An 18463-nucleotide genomic window follows, 5' to 3' on the forward strand; every position below is an offset into this window, starting at 1 on the left:
CGCGCTAGATCTCGGGCTAGAAGGTCGAAGGTTCGAGACCTGCTCCCTGCCTGTTTCATTACAGTAGCTTACAATATATTTGATTTCCTGTCCATAAATATAAGTTATAATTCACAATAAGTTTGGCCAGGGATGGGCAACTTTTATGGGAGTGGGGCCATAACAAATCTGAACTCAAGGGGCTGCAGTGACTCGAGGGTCTGCATACCCACGCACGAGCCGGCTCGGGGATTTTGGGGGCCCTAAACAAAATTTTAGCCCCCCTCTTGACATCGTTTTAGAGTTCATTTCCTGCAATTGTACACATTTTGCCATAGGGCGTAGAGAACATGTTGCAGTTTTAAATAAAATATTGCAATTATACACATATTGCCACGAGGCAGAGGGGGGATTTTGCAATTTTATAACTAATTCCATGCAATTCTAGTAATTTTGCCATAGGTTGGAGAGACATGTTTGCCGTTTTTAATATGGATCTGAGTGAGGGACAAACGAAATCAACGAGGGTCCCCTGGTCGGTAATTTGACCATGATTACTACACGTTTAGATAGGTAAATGCGTCTAGCCAGCTATCTAAAAATGTTTTGCTGACATGGCCTAATTGAGTGACTGTCAGTGACTGACATGAGAGGAAAAACTGCTGATGCACAACCAAATTTCGAAATTGCACTTTGTGTATTCTACTATTCTAACTCTCATCAGTAAGTAGAGACCCCAACTGAGTTCCAAACAAAATGTTAGTTTTTGTTTTTATTTTATCTGCGGGCCTACAAGAGGGAAGGCTTTAGCCTACATTCATGCGCAACACCTATGACAATACATTACACAATATAATTGTATGATTGAATGGCAGACTAGATGTTAACTGTTATCTTTGCTTATTATTTCGTTGTGTTTTTCTATTTATAGCGTTATAATTTGGCGGGTGCAATAGCGGAACATTTCTGCGCGGTATCGGTTTCTTGCTGTTGCATTTAACCGACCCCACTCTAGTCTGTGGATGATGTTGGCAGGTTAGCATAGGAACATCCCATTTTGATTAGCCTAGCTAGCTACATGTTTAGCATTATAACTAAACTAACTAGGTAAAAACGGTTTGTCTCTAATTGTCTTTCTGTCGTTTCTTTAGCTGGTAAATATGAAGAAAAAAACAACAGAGAAAAAGGGCCATGTAGTTGCATGGATCAACAAAGCAGAATGGGACCAGGTGCTCGAGTATCTGTACTCAAAGGATTGTGCTTTACAAAAGTATGCATTACACCGAATATCGGCGTGGAAGGGCAGGTAAGGCATACACGTATTTGATCTTCAGATAATGTTTTCCTGTTGCATAATTACTATTTTGTTAGCTAGATAATTGCAGAATAGTTGTTTAGCTTAGCTTGTAGCTAACGTTAGTTCGTGTCCAACTCATCCCACCACTGCTGTTTTCTAGTGGACAAAGCCGTTCCTAGATGAAAAATATTATCACATTTGATTTATTTTTTCAGATTTGCCCACAACACTCCCATCGCTGTAGAAAGCACAGCAGACCTGGTCAGATGTCAAATACTTGACAGATCAGGAAAACTTGACGCCGACGACCTGGTCTTGCTTTATGGAACAGCACTCATGAGGTTGGAATCGCTTTTTTAATGTTTAAATGTCCTCATACGAGTCCGATTCATTGTTACATTTTCTCACGTGGCTGCATACTGTTGCAATCAATGATGTGTGTATATACAGTGCCAGTCAACAGTTGGACACCTACTCATTCCAGCGTTTTTATTTTTACTATGTTCTACATTGTAGAATAATAGTGAAGACATCAACTATGAAATAACACACATGGAATTGTGGTAACCAAAAAAGTGTTTAAACAAATCAAAATAGATTTTAGATTCTTAAAACCTTTGCCTTGATGACAGCTTTGCACACTCTTGGCATTTTCTCAACCAGCTTCATGAGGACTGCTTTTCCAACAGTCTTGAAGGAGTTCCCACAAATGCTGAGCACTTGTTGGCTGCTTTTCCTTCACTCTGCGGTCCAACTCATCCCAAACCATCTCAATTGGGTTGAGGTCTGGTGATTGTGGAGGCCAGGTCATCTGATGCAGCACTCCATCACTCTCCTTCTTGGTCAAATAGCCCTTACGTAGCCTGGAGGTGTGTTGGGTCATTGTCCTATTGAAAAACAAATGATAGTCCCAGTAAGTGCAAACCAGATGGGATGGCATATCGCTGCAGAATTCTGTGGTTCACCTACAGTCTCACAAAGACACGGCGGTTGGAACCAAAAATCTCAAATTTGGACTTTCCGCCGGTTTAATGTCCATTGCTCGTGTTTCTTGGCCCAACCAAGTCTCTTATTCTTATTGGTGTTCTTTAGTAGTGGTTTCTTTTGCAGCAATTCGACCATGAAGGCCTGATTCACGCAGTCTCCTCTGAACCGCTGATGTTAAGATGTCTGTTACTTGAACTATGTGAATAATTTATTTGGTCTGCAATCTGAGGTGCAGTTAACTCTAATGAATATCCTCTGCAGCAGAGGTAACTCTGGGTATTCCTTTCCTGTGGCGGTCATGAGAACCATTTTCATATAGCACTTGATTGTTTTTGCGACTGCACTTGAAGAAACTTTAAAAGTTCTTAATTTTCCGGATTGACTGACCTTCATGCCTTAAAGTAATGATGGACTGTCATTTTTCTTTGCTTATTTGAGCTGTTCTTGCCATAATATGGACTTGGTCTTTTACCAAATAGGGCTATCTTCTGTATACCACCCTTACCATGTCTCAACACAACTGTTTCCCTCAAACGCATTGAGGAAAGAAATTCAAGGCACACCTGTTAATTGAAATGCATTCCAGTTGACTACCTCGTGAAGCTGGTTGAGAGAATGCCAAGCGTGTGCAAAGCTGTCAAAGGCAAAGGGTGGCTACTTTGAAGAATCTTGTTTAACACTTTTTTTGGTTACATGATTCCATATATTATTTCATAGTGTATGTCTTCACTATTATTCTACAATGTAGAAAATAGAAAAAATAAAGAAAAACCCTTGAATGAGTAGGTGTCCAAACTTTTGACTGGTACTGTATATAATTTTTTTAAAAACGTGTTTTATTGATTCCTCTATTGGCTTGATATTTTTCTCAATAGGTTTGTCAACTTAATTACAGAGCGTCAGCAGGGGAAAATTGCTCGTCCCCTCAGAAGGCTAGCCAGCAATGTGAGTAATTAAAAAAAATATATGTAATTCTTGCGTCATGATTAATAAATCTAATATTACATTTTCCTCTGCTCACTACTCATGAAATTATCATGTCATCTGGGGGACCTCACTATACAGGTGATGGAATAATAAATACATGTTTTTATTCTAATGGCTTTTTTAACAGTTGAAGATCCCTGAGTGGATTGTAAACCTCAGACATGACATTACTCACCGCAAGCTCCCTACCTTGAAATGGTGTCGCAAAGGTGAACATGAACGAACCCATTTAATTTTTCTCTTAAGAATTTCATAATCTCAGAGACCATGGGTTTTTATCCTCATCATCCTCAATAACAATATGATATCATTCCTACTTTCCATTGTGACTTTGGACTTTCTGCAGTGATCTTACTCTTAGTTGTGTTGATGTCTTTTCTATGTTGCAGGTTGTAAGTTTGTGCTGGAGTGGCTTCAGCAGGAGTACTGGTCCAGGCAGCTGGGCAGTGGGCTGGCTGAGAACTGGGAGTCCCAGTCAGAGGGGGAGGATGGAGAAGATGAGCTTCAGAGGCAGGAGGATGAGTTCATCACCAGACAAAAAGAAATTGAATCCTACAGTAAGTTGGAAACATTTGAACACTTTAGATGCTGCTTATTACCCAGTTACATTTTCAAAGGGTATTTAAAACAGCTTTTTTCCCTCTCTTTTCAGAGAAGGCACGAGAGTTATTGATATCTTTTGAAAAAGAGCAGTTTCAGGTATTTACACCCCCCCCGCATTACCCTTTGCCTGTTACATTTTTGTATTGATTTGTGAAATCCCTTAACAGCAGGATTGTTAGGTTTATTTGCACTGTATGCCATGTACGTCAAATGTATGTGAACCATGCATAATCAACATCAAGGACGATATGGTTGTGGGAAGTCCTCAAAACATTTAATCACAATTCATAACCACGTAATAATTTTCCTATGATTGTGAGACTTGCTCACTCAACTCAACCCACTATATTAGAGGGTGAAGACGTCTGTTCTCTAGTCTGCACAGCATTTCCTCTTCCATCTATAAATGAGGGCCTCTCAAGATAGGCATTTTGTTTTTGACATCACTCTTGAGTGATTGGGTTTTCTCTACTGCCAGAAATGTTTATAGTGGTTGGTGGTCATTACTCTTTTCTTTTGTTTAGACGTTTGAAGGATTTCTAGAGGAGGACAAACAGGCGAGCTTGTGGCCAGAACCCTCTGCAGACATGAGCTGGATCCTTGCCCAGATCAAGCACTTTGCACTAGAGTCTAGGTCAGTTAACACATTTATTGGTATTGCAGTGATTGTCAAATCCACAAACTGCATCAGATTGTGTTCTACAAGAATAACGTAATTTAAAAAGCAAAGCTCCGGGCCCTCATTGTTCTTTTTCCCATATAGTGAAATACTAATAGATGCATTGATTGAGGATGGATTCATGGTTCCAACCATTGAACAACTGGTGTCACTTAGTGTCGACAACTCAGGTAAGACTGGGATTAGGTAGATTTTCTACCAATACATTTCTTAAAATAAATCTGTGTGTAAATCCCATGTTGATTTTATTTACAGATGTTGTAAGACTGGGAACATGTTAAATGCTGTAAGCCATACACACTTACCTGAGTGACTAGAATGCCTTTGTTTTTGAAGATGCAGACCTCACTGCTCCCCACCTTTCTCGAGTTGTCCTGCGTTTCTGGCTGCCCCTCCTGAAGGATCTCAACTCTCAGCTCTTCATTCATCTCCTCCTGGAGAAACTGTTTGTGGAGCTGCAGCAGCTCTCTGAAGACAACCAGAAACACAGATCCTTCTACATCGCTGGGTGGATTTCTGAGGTCATCCTCTGCAACTCCAACAGTACGATCATTTTCTACCCCAAAAACAAAATAACTATGTAAATACAAAAATGTGCTGGATTTACTGATGTGGATTAATTTTGTTTCTACAGAGAATGAATACCATTATGAATCGAAAATCCAGAGGAAAGGCAGACTGAAGGACAAGATCTTTATGAAACGCATCCAGCTGAGGTGGCAGCAACTCCTTGCAGCATGTCTGAATGCTCCCTGCGTGGCCACGCCTCACCTGCTCCAGCAGTAAGTGACTTCATAATGTACATGCATCACTTACTGTGTTCTCTACTGTATTGTACCAGCTTATGAAATATCATTTGTCATTATGTTTGAAAAGGACTTACTGTTTGAACTTTTAGGATCCTGGAGGACATGGAACATCCGATGCCCTTGGACACACGACAGAAGCTACTCAGACTGAGCAGTATCTACACTCAGGGGGCAGACTTGGGGTGTGATCCTCCCATGGAGCATTCAGGCCAGCCTAGCGGTATCTACACCCTGGAGAGCCTGCATGAGAGGCTGCGGGTGCAGTCCAGACGCCAGGTCTACATGATGCACCCAGGAATCGTGTCTGACTCACGCAAGGCCCTGCCAGAGAGGACCGAGGACTTCCAAGAGCACCTGAGCCCAGATGTCCTGGCCGAGAGGGCCGCGGAACTCAGGGGTTCTCCCTGGCAAGTTTGCACAGGTCAGTTCAGTTGTCATGCCAATTTGCAGAACATTAATCTGATTCCACAATATTTCATTAGAATATTACATTTGATCTAAATAGGTTTGTTTTCTCACCTGTCTAGACAAAGTCCAGTGGAAGAACTATCCTCTTGGGAAAGTTCCAGGCCAGTCAGAGGACCCTTCCTGCCTAATGGTAGATAACTTCTCTACCATTATGGTGTTTGACCAGCAGGTGGAAATGGAGAATGCCACTCAGCACAATACACATGCAGGGTAAGAAACAAAATGTTATACTATATATCTGTAGGCATCCATAGAAATAAAAGTATGAGTAAGTAAGATCAACCATCACTAAGCAATTGTACTTAATCTGATCAGTAATGTTTCTCTTAATCTCTCCAGTGTCTCAATGCCACACAGAGTCACCACGGATGGGCTTCTCTGGACACACAATGACATCAGCAAATTGAAAGCTGGCCTGCAACTGTTTTAAACAAATATGCCAATACTGTAAAATAAAGGCCTTCACTGTCATTGATCTTCATATGCAAACGCATTGCATTGTTTCTACCCTGACATGCCAAAAGCATTTATTTTATTCCAGCAAAGGCACGTGGCAAATAAAAGTACTTAGAGTACCCAAGACATTGTATTACGTGCTTTTGATTTTAAATATTACATTTCATCTTACTTGCAAATTTAAGGTTCCTGAATCCCTGTTATGCCACTAATGTCAATTACAATTGGCTAATTATTTTGAATTTAGTCAGTCAGAACAGTGTTCTGGAAATCAGTGTGTGGCACAAATAAATCAAATCAAAGTTTGTCACATGCACAGGACACAGTACCATTTAATTGCTTACTTACAAGTTCTTATAACAAAGGTGACTAGTTTCAGCAGCCATCTGAACCCCTCTGCTGGCCCTTGGATGGGGAACTGCTATAGAATATCAAAATTCCGTTGGACATCAAAGAGAACACTTGACACGGCCAACAAAAGAACACTGTATAAACATAGTCTTGCTTTATTTGAGGAAACAAACACTTCGTCATTGAGACTTACATTTTGTTTGAGCCAACAGACCCAAAGAGTTCGTTTTGTCTTTTGGTAATTGTTTTGTCACTTAAAACAATTTTAAAAGCAATGCATTTAATTCAACATGGAATAGAACAAACTACTGCAGCTCATAACACATGGCCTAGTTGTCAACTCACTCTAACCCTTTTACATTGCAAAACCACAATACAAGACGGTTCAATGTAACTTTAGGACATGAGAGCTGCACTAATTCACAAATCTGACTTGGTAAGCGCATTTATCATTCATAATAGCACACATCAATATTGTTTTTGTTGTAAATCTCATAGTACCTGAGAATTTATATTGTGGGTGTATGAGAATTTACCATTTCAGGTAAGCTGATATATTTAGAACACAATTCAAGGTTAATCTACACATTGGAAATTTCTGTAGTTTTTCAAACATCTACCTGCTGTGTTCAATTCCAACAAAATCAACTGCAAGTTGCTCAGACCAATATCAGACTGAAATCAGTCAGTCATCACAAACAAGCCTATCTTGTAAATTCAATGTAATTACAAAGGCTCACAGCAAAAATACAATTTCTCATTTGAAACAATATAATTTAAACCAATATACTCTCACATGCTTTAAAATACTTAAGGCTAGATCAAGTGCCATTGGTGAGAGTCACAGATTTCTAAAGTAAACCACAAATCAATAGTTATAATCTTGTCACCAAAAAAGGGGGTTATCCATCAAATATTTTTCCACAGGTTTTACCCATGTCCAATCAGAGGTAATTGACGCGGTCTCAATACTAAATCATATTGACACCGTCACTCGACTTTACTGTGGCAGTAGCCTAAGAGTTGAATATAGTATTATGTGGGTCAAATTATTTTTTTTAAAAGTATTTATTTAATAAATAACCCCCTAAGTGTCGTAACCCAAGCATATATGACTGACATTGCAACCTATTCAGTTTTCTGTGCAGCAATTAAAAGTTAACCAGTTTTGGCATGTTTTTCAATATGTCAGTACATTTAAATATAGATGGTATCAACACAGGAATAGAGCAAATATGGATAAAAAGTTAGAGGTCACATTTTTTACCAAGCTGCTTGGGTTACAACACAGCAAAAAAACATTGATGCAACAAGTTAAATAGTGCATTGAAACTGTACAATGAGTGGTCATTTCAGTATTAATACATACACAGAGAAAGGACACAATGCTTACAGCTGCACACAGGGTATCTATGCACTTCCATGTAGCGCGTAAGTGTCCCTGTAAATAAACTACTGTGCCCAGTAAGAAAAAGTACATACCAATGGGCTACTCCCAGTGACACACAGTGTCACAAACATTATGGCATTGTATTTTTTTTTCTTAAATAAAACTTAATGATACTGTACATTTCATAAATATATTTTACAATCAAGAAATAGATACAATTTGTATCAACAAACAAAGGTCATTTCTAGACATTTTAGGCTTTGTTGTTTGCGGCACTTCAAAACGCGGGGGGTGGGGGGGGGGGCTCTCTTCTACTCTCATCAAAAATATGAAACATGCACGTCATGTCAAAATAAACTAAATATGAACGTGCATTAGATATGGCCCAAGACCTTGATTTCAGATCATATTTTACTCACTGAGAAAAGAAACAATTCCATAAGTCTTTAGAAATGATATTATAACCAACATATTTCACATCATAATGAAACCTTTCAAACGTGATGGAAAGTAGTGAGGGGAAAAGGTAGGCACGCAAACTGTAAGCCAAATGCCAGAAACAACCCTGACGGCAGCCTCGCATTCTGAGTGTTTCACAGGAAGAAACATTTAGGCAGTGTGTCACACCTTCTCATGAAGAGACAACAGGCCCAACATGGCCTGCTCTTAGTTCATGAAAAAACAAAAGTCAACAAAGCCCCAAAATTCTTTTGGGCAAATAACATTCAGAAATGTTTTTTTTTGTTTTCTTTACATGTGTTCATTTATATGGGTTGTCTCTCAGCATTAATAAGGAAATGGATGCTTTTCTTTAAAGCATTTTGCCAAAGAGACTTCACCAGTTCCTTAGTAATTACAAATAAGTCATGTTAGACACAATGGAAGTGCCATTCTGTGCCATTAAGTCACATGCCAGGTCCCAATGATATATACACATGCTCAAAATGATTCCAATAATGTTCATGTAACACAGTTACATTAATGTAACTAATCAACACAGCAAGCCATACAATATACCATAGAAAAGGCTTACAACACTGGTGTGATGTTACACTACTATCCAATCAATTGTCTGCATCAAAACTATAATTGCTTTATAATGACAAGGTCAATTATCTATCTTTTTGGCATTATTTCAGCAGCTTTGAAATGGCTTTCATGTGTCATACTAGCACAGGTGTTTTAAGTCTGATCTTTCCCAGTTCTAGTTTGGCTTGCTTATATACGTGCACTCACAAGTTCTACCAAAATAGTAGCTTTGTAAAGTGAGATTGAGAAAATATATATATCATTCTAAATACTTACAGTGCTTAACATTTAAAAAGCAAAAGAGACTGACCTCAACAACATAAGGATATTCATTGAAATCCATTAAACAATGACTGGAGAAGTGAGGTCATTCAGATATAAGGCCATTAAAATGTCAAAGTTCATGCTCTGAGGTATGGTTGCACTCACTTCCCTCTGTCTTTTACCACAAATCATTGCACAATAAACAACAAAGTCACATAGTATTTACATCAGTGTCAGATATGCACAATATTATCTAGGTATAGTGAACTAATTCCTCACTGTATCAAATGATAGAGGACTACGTTTCAATTCAAATACATAATCTTACCATCAGTCAAAGTTTCCCTTACATTTGATTATAATGATTTTGGGTTTCTGAATTTCATGAGGAGAAATTGTTTTGATGACAATCAAATAACTTCAAATATAGAATACTAATACTATTCAGACAATTGTAGCTTCAAAAATAAAATAAACACACTTAATGGCAAGACCTCAGCTTCGTGACAATGACAGCAGCGAGTTGTTGTGGGTCCGTTAGATGAGGGTTTTTCTCCATGACAGAGTGCACCACGAAAGCGGGGAAGATGTTGCAGAGGTTGCGGTATGTTTGGTACTGGTGCTCTGGGATGACATGGCGCTCGGCTTGAGGCGGGTTCTCCCACGGAGACCTCCAGATCTGCTCCATCTTGTCAGGCATACTGCGGACCATCACCCGCTCACAACACGGCTGCATCAGGCTGTTACTCAGGGGGTACGAGTGGTATCCATAGGATTCACTGCCGCAGGGCAGCGGGTCCCAGCTGGCATGCTGCTCGCGGCACAGTGGGGGTCTCCGCTGCCTCATGGGGTTACTCTCGTACAGCCTGGAGTCTGAGATGCTGTCCATGCGTGTCATGCCCAGGGAGCGTCCCGGTTGTGAGGACTGTGACGGGAGGACATTCTGAGGTAAGGGGTAGTCCCCTGGGCAGCTGGACCTGGCCCCAACAGCAGGGTGCTGGACATGCGGTGCCAGGTGGGATATGGACTGCTTCCTGCTTGGACCCTGCTTAGGCTGCTCAGGGCCATAGCTCTGCACTCGGGTCAGGGCCTCGTGGTGGAACCCCCCATGGGAGAAGGCCTGGAGTCTGCTCTGTGCAGGAGACTGCTGCCCCTTTATGCTCTCATCCAGGCTACTGTCCACTGAGCTCATGTATAATTCCCCATAAGAGGAGAAGGAGTCACTGTTAGAGTGGCTGAGGCAGGGCTCAGGGCAATGCTGGCTGGGATTTCGCTGATAAATCCCATGCTCATGCTCCATGCTACAGAAGCTGTCCACGTTGTGCATGCTGCTCATGCTCATGTTAGAAAAATCACTAAGCATAGAGTAGTATCCGTGGTCTGTGCTCACAGAATCATACTTAGGAAACTGTTCACTGTAAGTGACAGAAGCACCATGGCTGTTGGTGACTAGGATGGGTGGGTGTGGGTACTGTACACTAGACATGTGCTCCAGGGAGCTGTGGGTGAACTGGAGGGAGCCGGGTACTGGGCTGCTGGCTGATCGAGTGTTCAAGGCACCAGCCCCGTGGCTCTTAGCAGGCTGCATGGTGGGCACACTGAGGGCAGACACGAGGGAAGGCACAGAATTTGCCTCAGGCTTACGGACAGCAGACAGTCTCTCCTCTGGCTCGCAGGCCACTGAGCGGATGCTGGGATCAGACTGGCGCTTGGGGGCCACACGTTTAGCCTCAGAGCCACTGTCCCCCTTAGCTGTGGTGGGTCCAGTGCCACACTTGGCCAGGGCCCCCTCGCTCATTGTCTTTACAGCAGACAACTTGGCAAACGCTCTCAGTTCATCAGCCACTGACCGCTGAGGCTGGTTTGCACGCTCTGGGTGATAGTACTTGCACTTATGTCCATAAGTGCATTTTTTCCCTGTTTAAGGTGATATAAAAGAGAGCACAAGTTAAACAATATTGACATCAGCAGTACAACCACAAAAATAAAATCATAATTTGTTGAGACAACCTACCATATGGACAGGGTTGCTTTTTGTGCTCTGGAACAACAGGACGCTTGCGAAGGAAATTCTCTAAACTTGGACCATGTCTTCCTAAAGGATCATCAGGTGGCATGAATCTGAAACATAAAAGGAGAATATGCTTAGTCATTCTGTAGTTAAGTATACTCCCTACCCAAGTCGCTGATGGCTCTGATGACTTACTTATCATTGACAAATGAGTACATCAGCAGTCGCTCCTCTATGAACTTCTTCCACTCTGGCTTCTCATTCTGTAAGTCCCTGTAGTTGTCATTTGACACAATAATGCCATCAGAGTCACAGGCCAGCTTCACTATGAAGCGATCATCATAGCACACCACTCTCCTTCCTTGGACTCTTCTAGATGGGGTGAACACTAGGATCTTTTCTTTCTCTAGCTTCCGCAAAATGTCTTGGTCTGTGAAAAGAAAAGCATTAAATCAGTGAAGAACAGCAGTGTACAAATTGTTACATAGAACTATGTAGGCCTATGTACCTGTGGTTTCACATTGACATTTTCATATGCATTGCATTTGAAAACAAACTCAAATTAATTGCGGCTAAACATTTATCCAAATTCATGTTATTGTTCATTCAAAATTATATACTTAAAATGTTAGTTATTTTTTTAACTGTGGGTCGTGCTTTTTTGCATGGGGAAAATGGAGCTCAATGTCAAAACATGTTGATTAAAAAAGCACACACACACACACACACACACACACAGATGCCCCCCATCCCTCTCCCAACACAGACAATTTTTAGAAAACATCTTGTCTAATGTGGCTAATTGAAGTAGAGCTTTAGTACCTGTAATGGGGGCGTCAGGTCTCGACTGCTCTTTCCTCCAGGCAGGAACAAACACTGTGATGTCTTTGTGTCCTTTCTCCACAAACCAATCAACAGCCAATTGGATGCCAAGGCAAGAGAACACCTCTTTGTTTCCATGACTACAAAACAACACAACCAAATCTAGTAAAAGGTCTGCTTGTAAACCTAATTCAATTACAGCCATAAAAAAACAGATGGTTCAGAACATTCTGCATGAGGCGAGATTTGTTTTGATTGTGTGCGTCTAATAGAGACTTACCTCATCGCCACATTCGATCCATCAATGACGATAGGCCTGAGATTATCATAAGGATCCACAGAATCATCTTCAAGTGACACCTCCGGACTGACAGCCTCTTTGACACAGGGGCCTCCACGGGAGACGAACGTGCCGGTGTTACTGCTGGCTTGAACCTCCGGTTCTCCTTTATTACCAAGCCTTACAAGCTCAGCCAGAATGTCATTGATAAGGGCAGCAGCCCCTAACTTGTTCAGCACGGTCTCCACCTGTTCACCTGAGTATCCCAGCTTCAAGGCAAACTCCATCTTGGTTTGGTACTCCTTGTCACTGGCATGTTTAAGCACTGCAGTGGCCTTGGTGTCTTCAATGCGGAGCTCTGGTAGAGTGCAGCTCTGGGAGAAGCTGGGCCGGTCCAGGCATGGAGAGCGACAGAGCTGCCGGTGAGGCTTGGTGGCACTGAAGGGCTCTTTCCTCTTACAGCCGCCGCTGTTCAGCTGCAGCTGATTCTGCTCCTCTGACTCGCTCTCTGAGCTGCTTCCCTCCTCAGACTCCCCACTGGGCTGCTGGGCCTCAGTCAGCTCAGGGGCCTCTTCCCTGCATGGGTGTTTCTCCATTTTGATCTTCTCCACCATCGACCATGCCGTCATCACGTTCCTCTCGCCACCGGAGATGTCCACCACATGCTCCCTCACCTCCACCACAGCCTGAGAATCATACTCGATGGCTGACTTCAGCGCAGCCAGCTGTATGTGTAAAGCCAACGTTAGACGCTCCCGCTTTCGGTGAGCTGGCGAAATTAAGGACACTATGTAATCCTGAAGGAAAACAAAGGGTAATTGTCAATAAATCACCAAACAGGCCAAATGTCATCCCTGTCTATAAGTACAAGATTCAATGCATGTCTAATTCATGTGTAAATGTTAAGTATGGCCTCAGAGGAAATCTAAGGCCCCTGAACTCCCCATGAAATGTAAAAACTGGAATGGTGCAATGCACCAGACTCTTCAATAAATTGATGTGTCAATGTTAATTGTATCCGTTCCTGTTCAAATAAAATATAAATCTTATCCATTGTCATTGACAATGTAAAGACTGAGATGCATGAGATTACATGAGCATTTAAACAATAAATATGCATACAGACCCAAGTGCTTTAAAACAAATGGAAACGGATTGCATGTGCTCCTGAAACCGGTACTTCCCCAGGTCTTGCAGATAGTAGATTGCTAGCTACTTCCATTAGTGCTTCAAGAGGCTCAGCCCATGAAATGGGTTGCCTAGCAACACAGCCCTGTCATCAGCTAACTGCTTTTTAGCAGTCACGACTAACAGAACACAGTCCATCTTTCTCTAGGCAGCCTGGCAAACATGGTTAACGTAGCATGCCTCAAAATATGAGATTTACAATGTAAAACACTAGTAATATAAGGCGCATAAATCAATGTAAGAAACAAACACAACAAAATCATTAATTCAGTACATTGCTACATATTTTCCCCAGTTTTATACAGATTGTATCCTAACCACCACATTGTCAAGAGCCAAAGCTAAGGGAAAAACAGACATTTGATAATCACATAAAAACAGAAAATGTCCATCTCTAGTAGTCTTTCTATGGTGTTCTTCTATCAAAGGGTAAAAATAATATAATGAGCCTTATGCTTATGATGAGCCTAAAGGTTTTATTTACTTACTTACTTAGAGAGCCTAATTATTTCCCTCATATCAAAGAAAGTGAGTCAAGACTATAGAAAACATAAGATAATAGAGTAGATCTGACCTGAGAAAGTGGTGGAATGAAACTACTGTACTTGATCCTTAGAAAAAATATAGCTAGGCTATACATGATATGAACAATAACCTATTAGGAAGAGACGAGCACATTCAATAACAAAAGTGGCAGATTATTTTCAGATTTCCTCACAACATCAACACAAAGACATTTGTGTATATGTAGGAAACCTGGTAGCTACCCCACACAACAATACTGATGTGTTGGAATTTCCTGGCACTACATGGCATAACAGCAAAGAAGCCCCATCCTTTCCCCCCTCCACAGAACAGGCTGAGGCACAGCAAGGCCACAAGACTAAAGCACTGCACATGCACAGGCTTGTGCAGCCCTGTCTCATAGCAACAAGTGGAACATGTGCCTTCAGAAGCACTAGATGGTTGGTCAAGTTGAAACGTAAATGGATGCTGAGGCCCCACAGCGAAGCTGCAAAGTACATATATGCTGCAGTAATGGAGGTCTCTAAAGCACACAACACCATGAGTAAGTCAAAACGATGTCATTTAAGTAGCTATGATGAGGTTTGCAACATTAGTGCGAAATGTTCGTAGCTGGTGCTGCTTACAGAATGAACGTTAGACACCAATGAATCCGTTCTAAGGTGAGCTAATACTGATTAGATAGATAGCAAGATCCTACGAGTTTATTTGGCATCACGTTTCAGAAACATTCGTGCAAAGTGTAGTTAGCTGGGCTAGTTAATACTACTAGCTAGCTCACAATCATATCAAATAAATAAATACCTGTGATCATATTTCCCATACATTACTGGTAACGTTAACGTCGTTGGCTAGATGAGATCGAGACCTGTAGACACTAGCTAGCTAACACATTAGCTGAAAAGCGTCCAACAGAAATTAACCACATCATTCATGTCAATTTTGGCACTGTAAAAATGGCATCTATTCAGAGCAAAAAAAATACTCAAACAAGTTGTATAGCACTAGCTAACTACGTTTGCGAAGTAGCTAACGTTAGCTACTATTAGCTAGTTAGCTAAGAATGTAGCAGTAACGTTAGTTAACGTATACTAGCTAGCTAACGTTAGCAACATAAGACTGAAAACAAAAAGGACAGTACGTTACATGTAACTCTAGTCAGACGTTACCAACTCCACTACAATAACAGATGAGCTTAATAGGCTAACCTTCGTTGGTACTAGTTAGCTGCAAACATTAGCCTGCTAGCTAGCGAACGTTACTCTCCAGTCCAGAGATAGATAGGCTGTTAAACACAAAGCATATGTTAACGTCCCAGAAAAGTTACATACTTTTGCCTTGGTGCAGTCATCTTCCTCGCCCTCTCCGACACGAACTATGATTATATTGCTGGTGCTGACATTTGCGCTGTCGCAGTTTGACTCAGCGGACCCGTAGCTGACCCTCACCCGGAAAATACGCTCAATGTGCTGGATGGAGCGGTGAAGCAATGGGCCTGCATTTGCGGGCACTGCCAGCTCCAAAACCATTTATTATGATAAATCAACGACTCACGAATACAACGCACTCAGCTGTCTAACGAATTGCTTAGCTGTGATGTTTTGTTCAGAATGTAGTAAAGTATATGTATTTAAGTTATATAGCTGGCTAGCTATTACAGTCTATTCACGAACATTACAGCTAGCTAAATATCATTCATCATCCCCTCCCTTCATCATTTCTGACAGCCTCCCACATACTGTCTCTTAGCAACAAGTAGGACGCCCTCTGACGCCGATTCCGTGCAATGTCTGCTAAACTAAAAATAAACATTCTGGGGCTGTTCCAGGTCGTCTTTTTGCAATGCCGCTGCATAGAGGATCATATTTTAGATTATCTGCAGAAGGAATTTGCAGAAGGAATTACCACCTCATAAAGCCAGTCCACTTTAATCAACACAGACTGTTTTAACTGCAAATTCAATTTGGCTATTTATTTTCAGCAAACTTTAAAAAGTATTAGCAGACTCACATGGCCTCAAATATCATAACTCTTGTTTTTGGGTGGGCATTCCATCTACAGGCTGTTATCATTTGAAATGTGCATGTTGAACTGAAATGTGCATGTCTTACTAAATACCTTATTACCCATTCCTTATTATCTAGGCTACTGTATCACAATGTCCTATGTAAAACTGTTTTTAGCCTCGACACTAATGATAAGGTAGTTGATTATCTGTGCGCATCCCCTGAACCCCAAGCTGTGCCCTCCTATGTACTTATCCTTCACTTCCCCCAACTCATTTTCAAGAGATTACCACAATCCCCTCTTTACCTAGGTTTATTCAGAGATTGCAACCTCCGTCCATTGTCCTTCCCTCCCGCTGTTTTTCCCCACACACCAGTAAGTACACTCTTTTGAAAACATCTGGGATACATCACAAAAGACTTTAACTCCAAATCTTCTGGCCATCCTGAAGACAAAGCTTGTTTGCAGCCCAAAACATTGGAAGGCTATTGTTTTAGCATTCTATCATGGTACCCATACGTAAAAAGTGTCTTCGAAATAGCATATGATTAACTTTGCAATATCATGAGTAGGGCTCCTTTTGACAATATAGGCCTATGGGATGATTGTCATGCTATGTATTAGTCACTATAGTACAGTGGGATTTCAGACTGTTTGGAATCCTTATTACAGGATCAGAGTTAAGACAAAAAAAGTTAAAAATACATTTTATTTACACTCATAAATATACACTGAAATCAGTGGATAATAAACATTCCATAAATAACTCTTAGACAAGGCAAGTGGGCACTCAAAAAATGACTGTCATGTGGCAAAAAGTTGTCCATAGAGTAATCGCCTCATATTGTGACACCTGTGTACAACTGTTCTGTGTGCATTGGAGTCTGAGGGATGGAATGGACCAGTTGGTGTCCGTACATTGAGCGGTTATCTAAGAATGGAGCCATTAGCAAAGTGTGCTCTGGGGGCATCCCATAGTTTAGATATGGCTGATAGAATGGACCAGGGGGCTGCGGATGAGGCACATACTGGTTAGACTGTGTGCTTGAAACAGGGTATCCATTATTCAAAGGCGCAACATACATGTTTACGTTGACATCAGTGCCAGGAGTGGAGGTGGTTGGTTGTCTTGGGGGTGCCAAGGTTGATCTTCCTGTTGAGCTGGAACTAGACTGGCGAGATGGAGTCATGCTCTCTGGAGATGGCCCTCCAGATTCCATCAGGCTGGTCTGGAAGGGTGCTGATGCATTTTGACGATCCTGTGCCTTTGGCTTTAGGCACTGGCAGCAACATATGGACACAATGGTACCAAGTAGCACAAAGGACAGAAATGTGCTCACAACTATCACAAATGGCAAGTAGGCAGGTACTGGAGGGGAAAAAAGATAGAACAACATGTAAATGCTGAACCACAAACCACGATCGATGAATTGTATACATTGAACCAAAATTACTATGCCTGCTATTTACTTCTAACATAAATGCTTTAACCTTTCCAAGGGAGAGATAATTTAGACATTAAAGTTTAAATGTTGAATAAACCAAAAATAGAAAATGTTGACACAAAATCTTACCCGTTGGTGTCATGTTGATTGTGTTATCGTTTTCAAATTCAAAAAATTCTTCCAGGTCACAGGAGCTCTGATCCAGCCTCGCCTCCGCAGCCGTGCAACAGTAGCGGAGAGCACAGGTCCCACAGCAGTACTTTGCATCCTGGCCGTCATACTTCTCTGGACACTGGAAGCCCTTGTGCCAGATCTTGTAAGAGTCGGACCAGCCATGGCAATACTCTCCTGAGCTGGCCACAATATGTTTGTGCATCAAAGAGAAAAATAAATATAAAGCAATTAAAAAACGCATATTGTATGACAGGAAAAACCCTCACACCCAATTGGTGAAACAGTTGTTTGGAGCTTCAAAAAGTTCAAATCAAAAGCCCAATGACATGCTCACAATTGGGAAGAAAATGGTCAATGAAATAACAACAATTCAATGAATGAAAAAGTGACGTTATCCAGTCAATGGTCAAGTGGTGAAGCAAGGCAGATCTGTGACCATAATGTGAGTATGTGGCTATTTCACTTCTGTTTTATCCTCTGTCCCCCTCCCTCACACCTATTGTGTGCCTAATATGGGAGGGGCTTGATACATTACTTTGCTAATTTCATGTAGGCCTGCCCCAGGCCAAGACCTGTCTGCACTTTTGGATAAGGAGACAATACTATATGGGCTAATAGGCTACTGGATATTTTTTTTTAATGTTCATTCAGATTCAACCAGCCTTACTCAATTAGATATTCAAAATAGCAATGTGAGGTCTGGGTGTTATTT

The 18463-nt window shown here is 41.4% G+C and overlaps 3 protein-coding genes across 4 annotated transcripts; 1 reads left to right on the forward strand and 2 right to left on the reverse strand.

The window, feature by feature from the left end:
- The first annotated feature begins 701 nt into the window (after nucleotides 1–701).
- Nucleotides 702–6389, forward strand: las1l (LAS1 like ribosome biogenesis factor). 2 transcript variants are annotated; one of them, XM_021623224.3, is made up of 14 exons: nucleotides 702–1014; nucleotides 1131–1285; nucleotides 1492–1617; nucleotides 3139–3208; nucleotides 3378–3459; nucleotides 3640–3807; nucleotides 3903–3949; nucleotides 4378–4487; nucleotides 4617–4702; nucleotides 4869–5075; nucleotides 5167–5314; nucleotides 5431–5762; nucleotides 5869–6019; nucleotides 6149–6389. In XM_021623224.3, exons 2-14 carry the CDS (start codon nucleotides 1140–1142, stop codon nucleotides 6237–6239), a joined length of 1764 nt encoding a protein of 587 aa, XP_021478899.3. In that variant the 5' UTR covers nucleotides 702–1014; nucleotides 1131–1139; the 3' UTR covers nucleotides 6240–6389. The 2 variants fall into 2 exon arrangements, with proteins under 2 accessions (XP_021478899.3, XP_090048252.1); XM_090192126.1 differs by having other exon boundaries at nucleotides 832–1014; nucleotides 4875–5075.
- Nucleotides 6390–6751: 362 nt separating this feature from the next.
- On the reverse strand, nucleotides 6752–15897 carry LOC110537293 (putative ribonuclease ZC3H12B). The gene is made up of 6 exons (XM_021623222.3): nucleotides 15457–15897; nucleotides 12413–13209; nucleotides 12133–12272; nucleotides 11506–11740; nucleotides 11314–11420; nucleotides 6752–11216 (listed from the first exon to the last, which is right to left on the reverse strand). The coding sequence occupies exons 1-6, from the start codon at nucleotides 15652–15654 to the stop codon at nucleotides 9781–9783; spliced, it is 2913 nt and encodes a 970-aa protein (XP_021478897.1). The 5' UTR covers nucleotides 15655–15897; the 3' UTR covers nucleotides 6752–9780.
- Nucleotides 15898–16798: 901 nt separating this feature from the next.
- shisa2a (shisa family member 2a) lies at nucleotides 16799–17953 on the reverse strand. Its single transcript, XM_021623226.3, has 2 exons — nucleotides 17707–17953; nucleotides 16799–17501 (listed from the first exon to the last, which is right to left on the reverse strand). The coding sequence occupies exons 1-2, from the start codon at nucleotides 17951–17953 to the stop codon at nucleotides 16972–16974; spliced, it is 777 nt and encodes a 258-aa protein (XP_021478901.3). The 3' UTR covers nucleotides 16799–16971.
- Between the last annotated feature and the right edge of the window lie 510 nt (nucleotides 17954–18463).

Source organism: Oncorhynchus mykiss, chromosome 12 (genome assembly GCF_057628025.1).
Source record: "Oncorhynchus mykiss isolate SJ-2025 chromosome 12, ASM5762802v1, whole genome shotgun sequence".
NCBI lineage: Eukaryota > Metazoa > Chordata > Actinopteri > Salmoniformes > Salmonidae > Oncorhynchus > Oncorhynchus mykiss.

What these genes read in the sequence shown, in the direction of transcription:
- las1l (XM_021623224.3), top strand. Translation starts at nt 1,140, where the DNA reads ATGAAGAAAAAAACAACAGAGAAAAAGGGCCATGTAGTTGCATGGATC. An exon ending in ATATCGGCGTGGAAGGGCAG is followed by an intron (nt 1,286 to 1,491) that starts GTAAGGCATACA and finishes TTATTTTTTCAG; the next exon opens with ATTTGCCCACAACACTCCCA. An exon ending in TTGAAAAAGAGCAGTTTCAG is followed by an intron (nt 3,950 to 4,377) that starts GTATTTACACCC and finishes TCTTTTGTTTAG; the next exon opens with ACGTTTGAAGGATTTCTAGA.
- shisa2a (XM_021623226.3), bottom strand. Translation starts at nt 17,953, where the DNA reads ATGCACAAACATATTGTGGCCAGCTCAGGAGAGTATTGCCATGGCTGG. An exon ending in AATCAACATGACACCAACGG is followed by an intron (nt 17,502 to 17,706) that starts GTAAGATTTTGT and finishes TTTCCCCTCCAG; the next exon opens with TACCTGCCTACTTGCCATTT.
- LOC110537293 (XM_021623222.3), bottom strand. Translation starts at nt 15,654, where the DNA reads ATGGTTTTGGAGCTGGCAGTGCCCGCAAATGCAGGCCCATTGCTTCAC. An exon ending in TACTCATTTGTCAATGATAA is followed by an intron (nt 11,421 to 11,505) that starts GTAAGTCATCAG and finishes TTTATGTTTCAG; the next exon opens with ATTCATGCCACCTGATGATC. An exon ending in AAAGCAACCCTGTCCATATG is followed by an intron (nt 11,217 to 11,313) that starts GTAGGTTGTCTC and finishes CACCTTAAACAG; the next exon opens with GGAAAAAATGCACTTATGGA.